Below are 16,881 nucleotides of genomic sequence, written 5' to 3'. Positions count from 1 at the left end.
TTTTTGAATTGACTACAAATTGTATCCATCCTATATACAATTTGTAGTCTTTTGTAGCTTTTTATAAATTGTAGTTTTTTACAATTTGTAGTTTTTTTTTTATAAATTAGTTGTTTATTTTTTTTTAAATAGAAAGAAGACTTTGTGGTCTAAAAAATTAATAAGTAGGTTACTATTTTAGGCCCACAAGCTAAGACACATTTCGCTTTGTAACACAGATATTTTGTTATTTTGGCTGTAATTTTTTTGTTTAATTAATTAATTTTTAGTTTTTTTTTTAAATTTAATGATAGGTATTAATCAAAACGAGTTATTAAAGGTGTTGTGAAGCATACATAAAAATTTCTTTAGTTTATATCCTAACTAACTCAAAATTTCAGTTTAATTTTGCAAGAAAATTGTCCATTAATTAATCAAAAAAGTCTAAATTAGTTTAGAATTAATAAAAAAAAACTTCCTAATGTTTAGACTTTTGTTTTTAAAGTATTTTATGTCTTTTTTTTGTTCTTAATTTTTAAATTAGTAATAAAAATAGAATGTCCCACAATATAAAATATTTTTCAAAGCTCTGTGAGAGAGATTTTGGTGCAAATTTTTGGGTCAAAACCGCGATTTGTGAGATTTTTCACCTCAATAGCCATCCCCAAAACTCATCAGCATTGTCTATGCGGGGCAGACCAATGGAATGATACGAATCTCACGGTGGCTTAGCCACGCAACTACCACAGAGATAACCCGAGGAATTCTCCTCATCACAGAGATATCTCCTTTTTCGTCTACACCGATAAAACCTCAATATTGTGTCTTCTTCTTTCTTTCTTTCTTTTTTTTTTGCTCTTAGCCTACACAGAATCCCACTCCTCACTCCGCATGGACCAAATTCTTACGTCCAAGAGGATGAAGAGCAAAAAAAAAAGAAGCGAACATTTTAGGGCCAGAAATGGCTGGGACTTTTAAATAAATTTCTTCAAAGTTCCCTTCTATTCTTGTTCCACCCTCTGAGGAGGGGAGAGGGCAGTTGAATCAACACAGAGACACCAACTTGAGCTATATGTATGTAACTCAATTTAGTTCTTGATTACATTTTGATAATTAACTTGAGGGGGATACACCTTACCATAGGAATATTGCTGTATATTTGAACTTTTTTGATTTATTGCAGAGAGCAAAAAAAATCTTCCAGATGGAAATGGAATAAATTGATTAAATTCACAAACTGATAGCTTCGAAGAAACTTTTTTTTTGAGACTTTTTCTGTATAAAATTGGGTCAATGGGTGTGGGTGAGAAAGGGCTATGGAAGAGGTGAAAGGTGATTAAATTATGTCAAAAGGTTTGAGAGGCAAAGAATTATTGAAATAATTGCAAGATTGGTGAGCATGAAAGTTTGGATTTCTAGGTAATTTTTCTTAAGAATTTTCAACGTTTTCTTTGCCCATTCCTTGAGAAAATCATCCCTGAATTAGTATTAAAATATTGGCAATAAAACTCACCTGTAGTTCACTCTCTGTGACATTTATCTCTCCTTGATAGACGAATTTTATGATGAAACTGAGATCAGAAAATTCAATGTCTTGCGGCATGATGATTGTTGGATGATCGCAGGGATTTTCCAGGAGAAGCTTCCGAAAGTACTGCGAGCATGCTGATAAAACAACCTAAAAAAATTCATTAAAAAACATTTTAAAAAATCAAAAGAAATCGCTAAAAAAAATAAAAATATTTTACTTTGTGAGCTTTGAGGGAATTCTGTTCGCAGGCCAGCGTAACATCCACAAAGGATTGGCTTTCCAGGAGCTCCTGGAAGATTGCAGTCATGTTTCTCTGGTAGTTATTCCATCGGATACTGAAATACTGATCAGCATTCATTGTCTGTGGCATCATGGACCAAGTTGAGTCCATTTCGTTGAAATTTTTGACTAGATTTTGTGGTTTCTTCTCTACAAGTTAGTTGGCTTTCGGTGGTTGATCTGAAAGGAAACAGAAAGAAGTAAATTAGATAGAATCTTTTTTCTATTAATTATTTAATTAATTAAGGAAAAATTCGACGTTTTTGTTGATATTCTAATGAGCTTAAGTTTGTTTTGAAACCAGAAAGAAAACCAAAATTTCAAGACTTGAATAATTTTTCCGTAAGAGATTATTTTTAGAAAAATATTTATGAGAAATGTTTCCTCAAAATATTTTTTTTCATTAATTAATAATATCATGAATCATAGAAAAAAGAGAAAATAACGAAAATAAAAAAATTAAGTCCGGAAAATTGGGAAAATTCGGTTCTTTTTGTCAAAATTCTGCGAAGATTTCTGTACCAAAATTTTTGGAACATCTTCCTGGATTAACAAATTAATTTAGCCACCCCCACATTCTCTCTAGCCCCCATCCTGGTACCCCTGAGGATCCCCTGGCTGTAAATAAAGGGCATTTCCCTCAATATTTAGGGCTGAATGCAGGAAAAATCTAAAAAATTTTCCCCCAAAAAATCGGCGGACGTCTTTTATTGATCGAAATTCTTTGTGGTGCATTTTCTGCTTACTAAAGATTTTTCACGCTCATCCTCCTTCCAGAGCAACACAAAACGAACACTTTCCGCTGGAAAATGCCTCAAAGTTTGTTTGTAAAACACTTTTCACTGCGAAAAGTCACAAGAAATAGAAATAAAAACACCGAAATTTTATTTTTCCTGTGCTTTTTGAGAAAAGAAATGTCAAAGTAACACTTCTTCTTTTGAAACCCGTCACCGTAAATCTGTCGATGTAGAGTCGATTTCGAACGACAAAATCGAGCATATCAACAGACGATTTGCCGACGCATAGATCGATTCGACTGCCGACATTTAACATTGAATGCCCTATCCCCGTGAGACTTTTTTTTGGTGCAAAATCGGTCAATTAATTGGTTCGAAATCGACCCCAGTCGGCTCGAAAATCGACCCTCCCATTGTGACGTCACAACCGATACCGTCTGCAGACCGTCGATCTATTTTTTATTAAAAAATCGGGTTTTCTTTATTTTTTTCAGTTTTATTTAATAGATAATAGAAAATAAAATACAAAATAATAACAATTTTACATAAAATTTATAAAAATTACATGTTTCTCATCTTAGGATGAATTACATTAACACTTAGAGGATTTATGTGGACACCGTGTCCATTTCGAGTTTTTAAATCGTCATAGATTAAAATGTATTGAACCTATCGTGATAAGTACCACGTCTATGTGTAGGGAATTTCAATTACTTTAAGTTAGGCTAAAGAAAATCCGGAAAATATTTTGCTTTTTAAAAGATAATTAAGGTCAAAGTCGAAAATATACGCGGAGGATGAAAATGGTCACCGTGACCAACGGTTTTTTTTTCGAAAAAAATCGACGCGCCCGAAGATTATGAACCATACTCCTGTGTTAAAAGATAGGAATATGGTTCATAATCTTCGGGCACGTCGAAATACTCTTTTGCACAATTGTCAAAGTGTTGTTTACTTTTTTTTTACATAAAAACTCCGGAAAATTCAATACTTAAAATAAGCAAATACAAGGATTAATCTAAAAAAAACCCTTCAGGTAGCCTCCATAAATTGTTTTCTTTTGAGATTGATAAGTGGTTTCAGCGCACCCATAAAAACCAATATTTTAGATTGTCTATCGATTTCAATCTTCCATTATAATATTTTTTTTATCCAAAATTTGCGCGAAGCGCAATAAATCCCCCCATTAATTGAATAAAATATGCACGCATAGTTATTTTGCAAATGCAATCTTCCATATTTCCTTGAAATGTTTGAAAAAAAAACCGTTGGTCATTCTGTCCAATTTCATCCTCCGCGTAAGTGAAAATTGCCCGGTCCTCCGAGTGTTAAGAATTAAATTAGAAAAAAAACCTATTTATATTTTTTAAACATTTTTTAAATCTTTTTTTTTCTTTTAAAATATTTTTCAATTTATAATTATATTTTTGTCTTTGATTTTTTTTATAAATCATCATAATCAAATAAAAAATTATCATGTTTTACACATGATCATCACTTTTTACTCAAAAAATGATGATTTTTCACAATTTTTCTGGATAAAATTATTATTACGGAAAATAGGATATTTTGGAAAAAAGGGTATGATTAGGGTATAGAAAAGGGCACATTTGATCAATTTTGATAAGGTAAATTAATTTTGGGCTTATCTGCATGTGAATCCCATGATGCATGCTGTAACACGAAGATCTTCGACGACGGAAGCTTGAAGAACGTCGTTTTTTTTTAATACTGAAGAATTGCGAGTGCCTCTGGTGCCTCCGACGGTATTCCCCTAAGGGGCAGCTAGACTCCCATGCAGAGTTGTGGATGTTTCCGTTGATGGTATCCCTCTAAGGGGCAGCTAGCTTCCCACGTGGATTTTTAAAAGTCACAGTCGCGTGTACGTTGATATGGACACCCCTTGTAGATGCTTCCGGCATAGAAAGACAAGCAAAAATTTAATCATTAGATAAATTAAAAACAAAATAATTTCTAAAGTATATGTACCATTTTTCAAGCCTTCGTTTTATGACCTTTCGACCCATCCGTCTGCAAAATAATCGACAAAATTTACTATTTAATTTAATTTTAATTTTACATAAAGGAAACGTGTAAACTCCTTTCTCATAAGATAGATTGGAATGGGTAAATGCAGCCGTGAAATAATAATGTGAACTTACCGGGGAAATGGGGTGACTTCTGCTCCCATTGCAGTCATCTCTTAGCCAGATTCCGCCTTGGCGGTGACTTCCTTGGCTGACGTGATACTCCCGTAGCCCTTAATGAGATACATCTCTTCTTGAAGAGCTGCGCAATGTCCATGGGTATTATTGAGGAGAGATTTCGATGGGATATATCACACATTAAGGCAGGTGACACCACATGTGTCGTTCTTCTCAATGCACACGGCCTGGATAAAAAGAAATTTATCAGTTCTTACTGAATCAAGGAAACAAACCAAACTTAACGTGTTTCGTACCTTCATCTCCAACTGGGCAGCTTTAATAGCAGCCAGCCTCCGGAACCGGAACCAATGATCACCAGACCAACTTCCTCACCACATGGGTAGTCGCTCTTGCCCAGAACACTCAGTGCTGGTCGTTGATTCCGCAACACGAAGATTCCACCATAAATCTAAAACCATCACACACTGCAAGAATCAAGATCATGCCAAGAAAAATTCAATAAAATTTACCTAAAAATGAGGGTTGTATGAAATTGTTAGAGACTCTGAAAAACAATGACCCCAAAGAAGGCAAATATTAAATTGCAAATTTGGAAGATTTATTGGCCGGATTTTCAGAATCCCCCATGTTCTGACCATAATCTAGCATCTAAACTAAAGTTTTCTTTACATTTATCACTAATTCTGTATCTAAAATAATTATTTTATGAAAAAATAGAAAAACTTACCTGATAATTTTCACTTTTGCACCAAAAAATTGACATACCGACGTTATCGGCAGACGTCGAAGCCGAAATCGACCTATTTAAAAGACACCGACATGATCGGCTGACATCGAGACCGATTTCGGTCTACGAAATCGGATGTTAATGCCGACAGAGTCGACGAGCCGATCCATACGGTGACGGGAATGTGTCAATGTGAAATTGGCGCTTCAAAATTAGGGTGCAAATATATCGGAAGAAAATATCGATAAGTTGATGTTTAGTTGTTTTTGGCGGTCTTTTAAATTAAAATCGATAGAACTTTTACGATACCGGCATTATAAAATTATATTCTTGTTTTATTAGAAAATTAAGTGATTCATAAGTATGGAAGCAAGGGATGATTACTATCTGAATGAAAATCTTCGTATCTTCGGATTATTCGCCGAAGATTCGGATCATTCGCTAAGATTTGCCAAACTCAATTTGTTTTGGTCAAAAATACAAAAAAGAAAAAAATCCGCGGATTTCCCGCGATTTTTTTCACGATTTCTGGTACATACTATGCTTTTGAATGTTTTTGAAAAATCAGAACCCTGAAAAATTTTTTAGTTCCCTCTCCCTCCCACTAACATATTTCCCTATCTTTTGTCTTTTTCTGTCACATGTTCACATCTTTTTCATGGCATGTCTTTTTTTCTTGCGCACATGTTTTTTTCGTTTAATTTTCTCGGCATTTGGGGATATTTTCCTCAGTAAAAAACAACTGGAAAACCCTTACCAGGAAAGTGAAAATTTAGGATCATTTAGCGGCCAAATATGTGAAAATATGTGAATGGAAAAATCAAAACATTTTCCCGGATCAATTTTTACAGGATATTTCTCTGGATTTTGACCAAACGGACCAATCAAATCAGTTCCTGCGGGCTTTTTGGATATCTGCATACGGTAGGTCTGCCTGGGGTTGTATTAGTTTTTATATTTTAGCAGTAATTTGCAAGTTTTTAATTTAATTCTTGGGAAAATAATAAATGTTCGATAGTTTTCGATAGTATCTGAGCGAATTTTATCGATTGCCCACACCGATCGATATTACCACTATCCTCGTAACTATCGATAGTTCTGTCATCCCTAATTGCGAGTGCGAGAATCGCGAGGAGAGCGAAGAAAATCCCATAAACTCGTTGTTGCTCGAACAAGCCGGACGCCATTTGCGAAATTCCATTTTTTGTTTAATTTCAAATAGTATTAAGTTTGTGATATTAAATGAAGACTGTGCTAATTAAGGTAAGTGGATTTACCTTTATTGTCGCCACCTTTTTGTGCCATTTGCCATCGTGGAAAAGTGCTGTGGGGGCGATAAAAGTGAATTGAAAAAAAAAGTAGAATTTTCACAAAGCCGCTGGGGGCCCTCAGGTATGTTAAAAACCCAATTTTATAGCTAATTTGTGCGGGGGTGGGGTGTGGGTGGGTTTTTCCGGTATTTTCCAGATGTTTTCCACTGGGGGTATTACGTAATTATCACGAAAATCGTGGAAATTCTCGATGGCGTCGCGTCCGCCATCTTGAATATGCTTTGTTCGGCAAGCAAAGTTCTCGCTCGATATTTGGAAAATCAGCCAAGAGAAAATTTGTCGGTGTATGTGTGAGACATTCTCATTTTTATGTTGGCTGTATGCGTGGCATCGGCGCATAGCGTCATTCCACGAATCACAGGGTGTCCCATCGGGGAAAATCCAACCAAAGCTTACAACAGGGTGCCCCCGCACATTTTCCATCGCGATGTCCCCTCACAGCACAAAATTTCCACGAGAAACGGAGAGAGAGAGAGAGAGTGATAAGGAGGGAGATAATTGCGATAGATAACCTGTTATCAGACGCGGAGCTTTTCTCTTCATCTCACAGCCACAGGCTCCCCTTATCGCTGAAAAACCGTTGTTTATTATTAGCTCAGTCACACGAGAAAATTTATCGTTTGAGAAATAATAAATAAAAAATAATATGTAGCATATCTCATGGTCTAGTCGCGAAGAGAAGAACCTCATTAGTTTCCAACAACTTTGCGTTCTGAGAAAAATTCTTTCAACGCGAACGAGAGATTTCCGTTTCCATTGAGGTTGGTTTTGCTGGCGCATTTTTTCCCCACGCAAAAGGTTTTCATGGAGTCGTTTTATATTTCATTGAAGCACGAAAATATTATTCTCGTGCCTGTTCATGTTGGATGGTAATCAAGTCCGGGGCTCCCTATGGTGGTGGTGCGTCTGCGAGAATGTAATTGAAGCCCTAACTTCCTCCCCTTGTCGCAATATATGTATGCTTTTCCATCCTGCCGAGTACCCAACTGCGCAAAGGGGAAGCCGGGAAGCAGAAGGGAAGCCAAAAACGTACAAAGAGGAGAGAAATGATGCCATATGGACACCGGGAGAAGGGCCCTCACGTACAAAAAGGAGACCATATAGGGGAAGAAGAAAAATGAATGATATTTTGTTGCCTGCGAGGGACTCCAATGGTTGCATTTTCCCCCATTTTTAACAGGCATTGACGACGCGGCAGCATATACCTCCCCTAGTTGGGAAAAAAGCCCTCTATTGTTGATGTGTAATTTGAACATCTGCCGGGGTACCGGGTGCAGAACTTAAAACCGACTCCGCACGTCCGTTTTCCCAACAGCCACACACACGTGAGGTTTCCTCCATCATCAGTTGTGTGCCAACTTCCCCCTGCCTGGATACCCTAACAATGGGCCCTTTTTACCACGTCCGTCTGTCTGCACATTTGCCCTATTGAAAATGATATTTTTCTTTGTTTCCTCTTAGAAAAAAAGCTTATGTTTAGAATTTCAGGGAAAATGAAGCTTTTAACATAAAGTTTTGCGTATTAATTGGTAACTTAAAGACCATGAGATTTTGCTACAAAGTTCTAAGAAATAAAAAAAAAGAATAATTATTTGATTTATAATGATTTCCCTTTTAAAATAAATTGATTTTCCTAATTTTTTTGTTATTCGAAAGAAAATATGTTACAAAATGCGAAATGAACAAAATAATGATTGAAAATTCTTTTTATAAATGTTGGGTCCTATTCAGTGATCAAGAAATCTTTGAAATTTGTACTAATTTTTTTTAGTATTCAACGTTATTTTTGCATTTTATGACAAAGTTTGTTATGTTTTTTTTTTAAACTTTTGATAAAGAATGAATACAACTATCAAAACGTCTTCTTTAATTGTACGTTATGAACTAACTCCCACACCATTTAAGGATTTTTAGGCCTAAAACTTACGTCATGAATCCTATGTGGGAATAATGCCCTAAATAACATTCTAAGATGCCTAAGTCTTAGGTCTGTATATGTTATATTTTCCTACGATAAAATTCTTTGAACAAATACAATATTTACTGTTGAAATCAACAAATTATATCCCTGAGGATGATTTTATTATGAAATTTTGTGAAATGTAAACATAAACTGACCTTTTTATTTATTTTTAATCTTATCATTATTTAATTCAATGCATTTAAAAGTCTCAAGCTTCTTATGTCTTGTAAAGTCTTTTCTGACGAGCAAAACTGAAGTTTAAATGAATTTTTTTAAAATAAGAGTTCAGTTTATGATAAATGCGGTGAAAAATATCATAGGGGTGAACTTGTTCACGTCCTAATTAAAGAATTTCCTATTCAAAGAATTTATTTTCAATAAGAAAACTCTTAAATACTTAAAGTTCAACCGAAAGTTTTAAGTTTAAAAAGTTTAACGCTAAAAGTTTAATAAAGCCTGCTGACGTGGACGTGTTGCTAAAGCAATCCGTAAGAGTATGCCAACTTGAAAGCTTCCAATATATAGTTCAAAATATAATTTTCTCGCAATAAAGTTGCAGCAGCAGCAGCGGGTATGCGTGCCAGGGAGATGTTTAATTTGTGCATCCATTTGGAGAGTACCCATTTGGAGTTTTAAAAGTCTGGCTATGAGAATTTCAATGGATGGTGGTATTATATTGAAAAAGAAAAAAAAGAAGAGAAGAAAAATATGCACACGCACTCCGTGAAACTTCACAAGAGCGCTTGGCTGGGTTGATGTTGAAAAGTGGAATTTTTCCTCTTCTGCTCGTTTTTCCCTTCTCACATCTCCCCCAAAGTTGCGCGTCTTTTCCGTCTCTCTTTTCCATCCATATATATATATCCAAACAACATCCCAAGGCAAAGTCGAGACATTCTGAAATGTATGTACATATAGTAGGTACGTTCTTCTCCTTTTTTATGTATAATTCACCATGAGAGATGAGACCGGTATGCAATGGTGGTTGTGTGTGCGAAAGAAAGATGAAAAATTGATCTTATGTCGAGGTATAACACACCGGGAATTGTAAGAGCCCACAGAGTGGTCTTCTCCTGAAGCTTCCAACGAATCTGTGAGGTGTAGAGAGATACAAAGGGGGGTACACACTGACCATACTCTCTTTTCTCCCTGAGATGTTCAACGGGCTGGGGAAAAAAAGGTTCGAGAAACATAAAAAAAAAGTAAAGAAGATAAAAAAATAAGTCATCCATAAATTTTGATGAGAAGGGGATGGTAAGAAAAACAGGCAATAATAGGGACTTTTATGGTAGGGGCATACCTACATATATATTTTGGAGGTTGGAAAGCCAAAAAGTTTAAGGTATGATGGAAGAAAAGAAGAAAAAAGAACACAGACCAACAGGCTTCCACAAAGTTGCTTCGTTGTTGCCTGTATTAGGAGGATTTTGAAGAAGAAAAGCAGGCAAATAAAGAAAAAACTGGGGACTTTTATGGGTAGAAAAAGAAATATTTTAAAAAGAAGTTGAAAAGTTAAAAGGGATATGATGGAGGGTGTCTTAGGGATCCAAGGTTGGGTTTTGGGTTCTCTTTTTTTTTTCAAGGTTTGTAAAATTCTAAAGAAAATGTTTATACCGATTAGGGATTTCTAAGAAGAAAAATTTGTTACCAACACTTTTATGTTGTTGGAACATTGCGGGGGGTGTGAGAAATGGAGAATTTGTTAGCATAGAAAGAGAGAAGAACGCCGCTCTTGGGCAAGTTTCCTCGATCCACAACAGAAAGTTCTTCATGAAGAGAGTTTGTTCGTTCGCGTCAGAAAGTTTCAATGATGCTTTGCGCACTTGAAGTGATTTTCAGTGAGACAACACAAAGCGTATTTGGAGATGTTGGAGCGAGAGGAGAAGATGTGAATTTGTGGAATTGTACAAATGAATGGAAGAATTTTATTTGGGTCTCTCCTCCTCATGATGGTTGGATGCTTCATTGGGGAACAGAGATGGTATTAATGTGCCGTGAATGAGGGTGAATGAAATGGGATGTGTGTATAACATCATCAAAAAGAGGGGTCCCCTAGGTATAGTACTATATGTATGTATACCTCAATATCTATCCATCTCACTCTCAGCCGACCAACTATGTGGGTTTTCAAATGGGAGCTTCACTGTGTGTGGTACCAGGCAACATCGGGCACAAGTGGGAATTTTCCCTCGGCCCCTTTTTTCCCAGTACACTCACATACACATCTAACTTCTGGCTTGGCTCATGAAGAGTTCTGGTGCTGCTGAAGCACAGGAGGGGGCGCACACGATGGCTTGGTTTGGTTCAGAACCAAAACTCTGCTGTTGGGAGAACTTGCCCACCATATTGGATATTCTCTTTTTTTTTTAAATTTTCTTTTTTTTTCTTTTCCTTCACCAACGCATTTTCATGGATTTGTGTGCTTTCAGACAGACCATGAAGACTTGGTGGCTTTTTTGTATACCTATGTATGTATCAGCGGGTTGAGAGAATTTTGGTACAATTTTGTACGTATATTTTCACGAAACAATTGAGAATCGGGGCACCAAAGAGAGGTGTGTTGTATAGAGGTTTTCTCTCCCATGTTTAGCTTTTGCGTGCAATGGGCCCCCTTGTATTTGCAAGTATGTATGTGTGTATGTATGCTGTAGGTGTGTTTGTGTGCCGCAAACGGGTATGGGGTTTTATGTGTTTGTATGCGAAAACGGGTGGATTGAAAATTTTTCCTTGCACGATCCTCAAAGTTGTGTGACGCGTTGAGGTGAAAGGACGAAAAATTTTCATTGCTGTGGCGCAGTATTATATTTACATACATATATACATATATAGAGAAAAGGGAGAACAAAAGAAAGGAGTTTGTTTCATAGATGATGAAATAGTGACCTTAGTTGTATCGTGGAACAAAGAGTGATTGCCCTAAATGACAAAAGGATATTTTTTCATTAATTCAAGCGAAGGAAGTTTTCGGGTAAATATTTATTATTTTTTTTGTTTTTTTAAGAAAAATAATTTTCCCACAAAACCCTATTACAAGTAAACTTTAGTAGTGAGTAAAAATGAAGAGAGCTTGTTATGGAAAAGTTTAGATATGTATAGTTTTATGGAAGCGAAGAAAATGGTTGTTCTCGAACACGAAAATTGAATGATTTTTCCATTCGCCCATCTTCTTTTCCGTTCGTCTCCACTACCTATATATCCATTTGCGGGGCACGCAATACTTGGAAAGTTGGTAGTCTCTCTTTTTCGGTGTGTAGTGAGAATTTCACATTCGGGTTCCCCCCTAAACATTATTATTGTGAATATGTTTGTGTAGTCGATTCGTTTTAGGTTTCCGCTGCGTCATTTGCCTTTTAGTTAAAGTTTTATGTATAATATGTTGTACACAAAGTTATATTGTGTAGTGTGGTTTTGGTTGTTGTGCTTTCAAAAAAAAAGCTGAAAATTCTCTTCCACACTGTCCGGGTGTTCTTTTCCCTCCTTTTTGCACCATCCACACGGCCGAGTACGACAGCGACGGAGTAATGGGCTAAAGCCGGAGTTGCCAAGCCCAAAAGAAAAGCAAAAAGGGGCCCCTCTCGAAAAAGGCATAAGTTGTGCGGGTATAGCATATTTATATATTTTTCTTGTGCGAACCTCTTCCATACATGCATGGTGGAGAAGAAAAAAAAAGTCACCCATAAGTGAGAAGAGTAAAGCGTATAGAAGATGGTAAAAAAAGGAGAGGAGAGGTTTTGTGAAAAGTGGAATAGCATTTGCCTCAAGCGCCCATCGTGTGCAAAAGAAAATGAAGCGAGCATTAAAAAGCTCTTCTCTCCACTTCTTTGAGCCCGTTTCAATATTCAATTGTATGTATATATATATACATATAGTGTGAATAATATTAATGAATTGATGGGTCTCTACAGAGTGTGTAAGAGGGAGAAAGAGCAAAAATATTCGCACATATATATAACACTTTGCTTTCTCAATTGAAGCTCAATTCATTCTATTTAACTACATACATTTCTTCTTGCTTTCCTGCCATCTTCGTTGTTTTTTTTGAGGTTTATATAGTATAGGAGTAGACGCGAATACCTAGGTATACTACATATATGCTTTCTTTGCCCACCACTACCCCCTTTTTCTGTCTACCAACCCATAAATTGTATATATCTACACCGTATAATGCAATGCACGCCGCAATTTTCCAACAAACGAGGCGTGAGCTTGATTATGGATGAGCAGAATATCTCGCAAATTGTATTTTAAATTTGTATTTTGTACTTATAGAACACTCTCTCATGTGCTTACTGACTCTCGGCTATTTCTATACATATACATACATACATATAGTTGGGGGCTTAAATGCAGCAAAAAAAGCACAAAATAATGACGTATAAAATATTCTCATCCGGTCTTCGAGTGGCTTCATTTTAATTTGGTGTTGGCTTTCAATGGGAAAACTTGGTGTGTGAAATTGCGACGATAGCTTTTTTTTTTATGTAACACACATTTAAAGACTATTTCATGTGTGAGTTTCTTCCATTGCTACATATGTATGTATAATTTTTTTTTACATCAATTTGTGAAGAATTGGATGTGAAATTCTTGGGAAATGTATTTAATAGACAAGATTATGGGGCTCTTGTGTGATTATTCCAGGGATTAGGGGAATATGCTTCAAGATGGGACTGCAAAGAGAGTTTTTTTCTCTCTTTATTTTACCTGTTATCTGTAGTTGATGTAGTAGTAGGGGGCTTACCGGGTAAGTAGAACGTAAGGGCACTTTTACGAATGTTAGGGTATTAATTATTTCCCAAATGTATTTTTTAATATTCATTAAAGCTTAAATTTAGGATGATTTTGAAAAGTTTAAAAGCTTTGTATGATTCAATATTTCATCGGAATTACTACCCAAAATGAATCCGAAATATTAGGTTTTGAAGCTTTTAAGATGAATCATCAGAAATCCAAGAAAAGCTTTCACAAAATTTGGTCATTGTTCATTAGTAGGTACATATCTCATACTGAATACACTTGCCTCTATGTTGCTCTCTTTAATTACCCGGAGAAAAGTGAATTTTCTAGATAAGGTATATGTGTGCCTGTCTATTGTATGTTGTATGTGATTTTTCTCGTGAAAAAGATGAAAGACATGACATTTCAATGACCCTCGTGTGGGGGATTTTCACGATGATATAAGAGAAGCTCTTTTTTCTTCTTCTACAAAAGATATGTAATATGTAAAAGATATGTATTATAAAAAAAATATGGAATTTCCATTTAGGGAATTATGATGGTTTTCCCAGGCTACACTTTTTCCGGTCTTTGCGTAAAGTACATTGTGTGATAAAATTCTCTCAAACAGTTCTTGGAATCCTCTGTCTTTTGAGGTTTTTGCGTGGAAAAACCCCAAAAAATAATTTTTCAAAATTCCAAATGAAGAGTAAAGCTAAAAAAAATAAAAGAAGTAAAATTACCTCGCCTGGGGAATAAAGTATTTTTCCTCACGAGTAGAGAATTTTTATTGTAATTGAAGTCAGTTTGACATACTTTGAGGTATAAAAGCTCGTTGTGGTGCGGATAGAATAGGAGTAAAGTGGCGTGCAAATGAACAGTGTGAGGTGGTTTCGTGTGTTAGTTTTTGAGGAGAAGTAAATACAAGTCGTAAAATATTTGCATGTGCATATTTTATTAAATATGTAGTTTTGTATGCTCGTGCAATTGAAGAAGGTTGGTTGGGGGGTATAGAAACTTTCAGGATTGATGATTAATAATTATAGGTAGTATAGTAGGTTGATTAAGGTTATTTGTTAAGGAACTTAATCAGTAAAGGTATTGCGAAAATGAGGGTTTAAATTGGGCTTCTTCTTAGTCTGATGAGTCTGTCTAATGAATTTTGGAAAAACAGGATATTTTCTTTTAGTTTTATGGTTTTCTTGAGAATCATAAGATGTGAATGAATGGGAAATATACATATATTGTTTTTCATATGATATTTCTGGGGCCCCCTTAAGTGCACCACAAGAGTCACATACAGATGCGCCATAGTAGGTTTAATAAAGGAAAATGGTGTTGGCGTCATGTCCAGCTAAGAGCGGGGTCGCCGCCATCATGGAAATGCTTTATTGATATTGATTTTTTCCAACATAGTACATTATGTATTATATGTAGTAAGAGAGAATGAGTGAGAAAGAGATTGTCTGATGCTTTTGTACATACATATAGTTGAAAATGGAGCGAGGGAGGAAGTTGGATAAAGCGAGAGGGAGAATGTGAAAAAAAGAGGATGTTGGATGAAAAAGAGGGGTTCGTGTTTGGTTGATTTCGTTTGGGTATCGTGCTGCTTTCTGCCTGGCTATTTTCTCTTCAACTGCTGCTCTGCGTTTTTTTTTTTCGTGGGCCTCGTGCATGGCCAGCAAAATATGTTTGGGTAGCTTAAATGGCGTCCAAAATGCATTCACAACTCACATTTTCACAGGCAGATAGAGAGACAGGCTCTTTTAGAGGGTGCTCACGGTTGTATCCTGCTGTGTGTATGGTCACCCTCCCCATATAAGCTCTCAAGTAAAGAAAAAAGGGGGTTGGTTGAATTTCCTCCCTCTTTGATATGTGCAGCACACGATGCACTCCATTTTTGGGTTTCACATCTATTGTATTGTTGGTCCCCTTCAATAATTTCCATGGCATTATGACCCCTTTTTCGTCGTCCCAGTTGTGACGCCACGCTCTTTCGGGGAAAAACCAACCCTGTGTCGCCCATATAGAGGGGTTTTTGTGTGTTTGCAACATGCGAATTAAACTATATGTATGTAGAAAATGTTACGTGGGCATTTTAATGTAAAATTTCCCACTATGTTATATGCCCCGTGATGAGTCACACACTCCGAGAGAAGAATGAGTGAAAAAAAGAAGCTTATATGTCTATAACATATAAATTTTTTTTTCGCGTCTCTACATATTATAATTTTCATTTGAATAACTTGGTTGTGGGGAGTGTGTTGCTAATATTTTCAAAAGCTTTTTTTTTTATTACATACTATTTTATACATCATGCGCGCACTCCTTGGGAGCTTTTTCAAACATTTTCACATCTGACGATCTCTCGCCTCATGCTCACACGGTTGCCTGTGCGCCGCGCTTATTTTATGCCATAGTAGTTGGTCACATTATCTTGACCTTCAAACTTGATTGCCATTGCCGCATATTTTCTTGAAAGCATTTTATATTTCATGTATTACACATTAATGGTGTCTCTGACTATCTCACTCACTCAATTCACCCAACAATCATGTGAGGAGAGGCAAAAAAAATACACATATCAACATTTTCGCGATATATCCCCTCCTCCCAACTCCCCCCGGTCTCATACTTTGCAGTTGCCTTAATACAAACATAAAAAAATTATGAGTATAGTTGCTATATTGAATGTTGTGTTGTATGTTGCGCAGCTGCGGGGGGATATGCACGGTTAATCAGGAAATTTGTAAGCCAAGCTCTCCATGACATGCGATGTTGTCATGAGAGGGAAGCGCGAGTTGAATATTTCAAAAGTTCACTGAGACTGTGTTGATTACTTTTTGGAATTTTTTTTCGTTGATGAAGTCCAATACTGTGAAGCTTAAAATCGATTTTGTCGGTTAAATTTATGCCAGTTACATTATGTTGCTAATTCGTTTGCAGTTGACTGCATTATGTTCTAATCAAGATAAACGGTAGAAGGTCCTTAGTCAGTAATCGGGTACATTGTGCTAATCAGTACTAAATCCTAGTTCTAATACAGTCTAAGAATCTAAAGATTTAAATTAATCCTTCATTTTGTTCTTGAAGTTAGGCAAAAAACTTAATAAAGTACAATTTCAGGAACTTCAATAGTTATTGATGAAACCCAGTAATATGTTGTTATGTTTGTTACTGTCATTTTATTCTAAAAGGTTTAAAGTAGATAAAATATGATTGTGAAGTTTTCTAGATATTGAAGTCTAAGTGTCTTAGTTATTATAATTAAATTCCATTTTAGTAACATCTGTGGTTACTGAAATATTATAACCTTAGTTTCGGAACTGTATTACAATCATTTAACTTGATCTAATTACTTGAGTATGAGATTTAGAACTTCATTGTCTACTAAAATCCTAATGATTTATGTTTAATTACTGAATAAAGTGTTCTGAAAATGCGAATTAATAG

The 16,881-nt window shown here is 35.8% G+C and overlaps 2 protein-coding genes and 1 long non-coding RNA gene across 13 annotated transcripts in view; 1 reads left to right on the top strand and 2 right to left on the bottom strand.

Moving 5' to 3' along the window:
* LOC129791821 (protein bric-a-brac 1) overlaps positions 1-2,727 on the bottom strand; it is a 44,701-nt gene extending 41,974 nt beyond the window's left edge. For 2 of the 4 annotated variants that reach the window (XM_055830365.1, XM_055830367.1), the window contains exons 1-3: positions 2,536-2,727; positions 1,728-1,969; positions 1,493-1,657 (exon numbers count right to left, since the gene is read on the bottom strand). In XM_055830365.1, the coding sequence (XP_055686340.1) occupies positions 1,493-1,657; positions 1,728-1,901 (339 nt within the window). In that variant the 5' untranslated portion in view covers positions 1,902-1,969; positions 2,536-2,727. The remainder of the gene's footprint in view (positions 1-1,492; positions 1,658-1,727; positions 1,970-2,535) is intronic. The other 2 variants (XM_055830364.1, XM_055830366.1) reach the window with 2 other exon arrangements.
* Positions 2,728-3,123: 396 nt separating this feature from the next.
* LOC129792032 (uncharacterized) lies at positions 3,124-5,590 on the bottom strand. 2 transcript variants are annotated; one of them, XR_008750762.1, is made up of 5 exons: positions 5,422-5,590; positions 4,988-5,158; positions 4,689-4,918; positions 4,516-4,557; positions 3,124-4,438 (listed from the first exon to the last, which is right to left on the bottom strand). It is a non-coding gene; the product is annotated as an uncharacterized LOC129792032 (long non-coding RNA). The 2 variants fall into 2 exon arrangements; XR_008750761.1 differs by having other exon boundaries at positions 4,988-5,590.
* A 938-nt stretch (positions 5,591-6,528) lies between these two features.
* The window catches only part of LOC129791832 (longitudinals lacking protein, isoforms F/I/K/T-like), a 78,359-nt gene continuing 68,006 nt past the window's right edge, over positions 6,529-16,881 (top strand). For 4 of the 7 annotated variants that reach the window (XR_008750746.1, XM_055830390.1, XM_055830386.1 and 1 more), the window contains exon 1: positions 6,529-6,684. The gene's annotated coding sequence lies outside the window, so the exon portion shown is untranslated. Of the gene's footprint in view, positions 11,681-16,881 lie in introns of all 7 variants that reach the window. The other 3 variants (XM_055830387.1, XM_055830388.1, XM_055830389.1) reach the window with 3 other exon arrangements.

This window comes from Lutzomyia longipalpis, chromosome 3 (assembly GCF_024334085.1).
Source record: "Lutzomyia longipalpis isolate SR_M1_2022 chromosome 3, ASM2433408v1".
In the NCBI taxonomy this organism is placed as follows: Eukaryota; Metazoa; Arthropoda; class Insecta; order Diptera; family Psychodidae; genus Lutzomyia; species Lutzomyia longipalpis.
The sequence above is the reverse complement of the archived record's forward strand: the minus strand, read 5'-3'. Positions and strand labels throughout refer to the sequence as shown.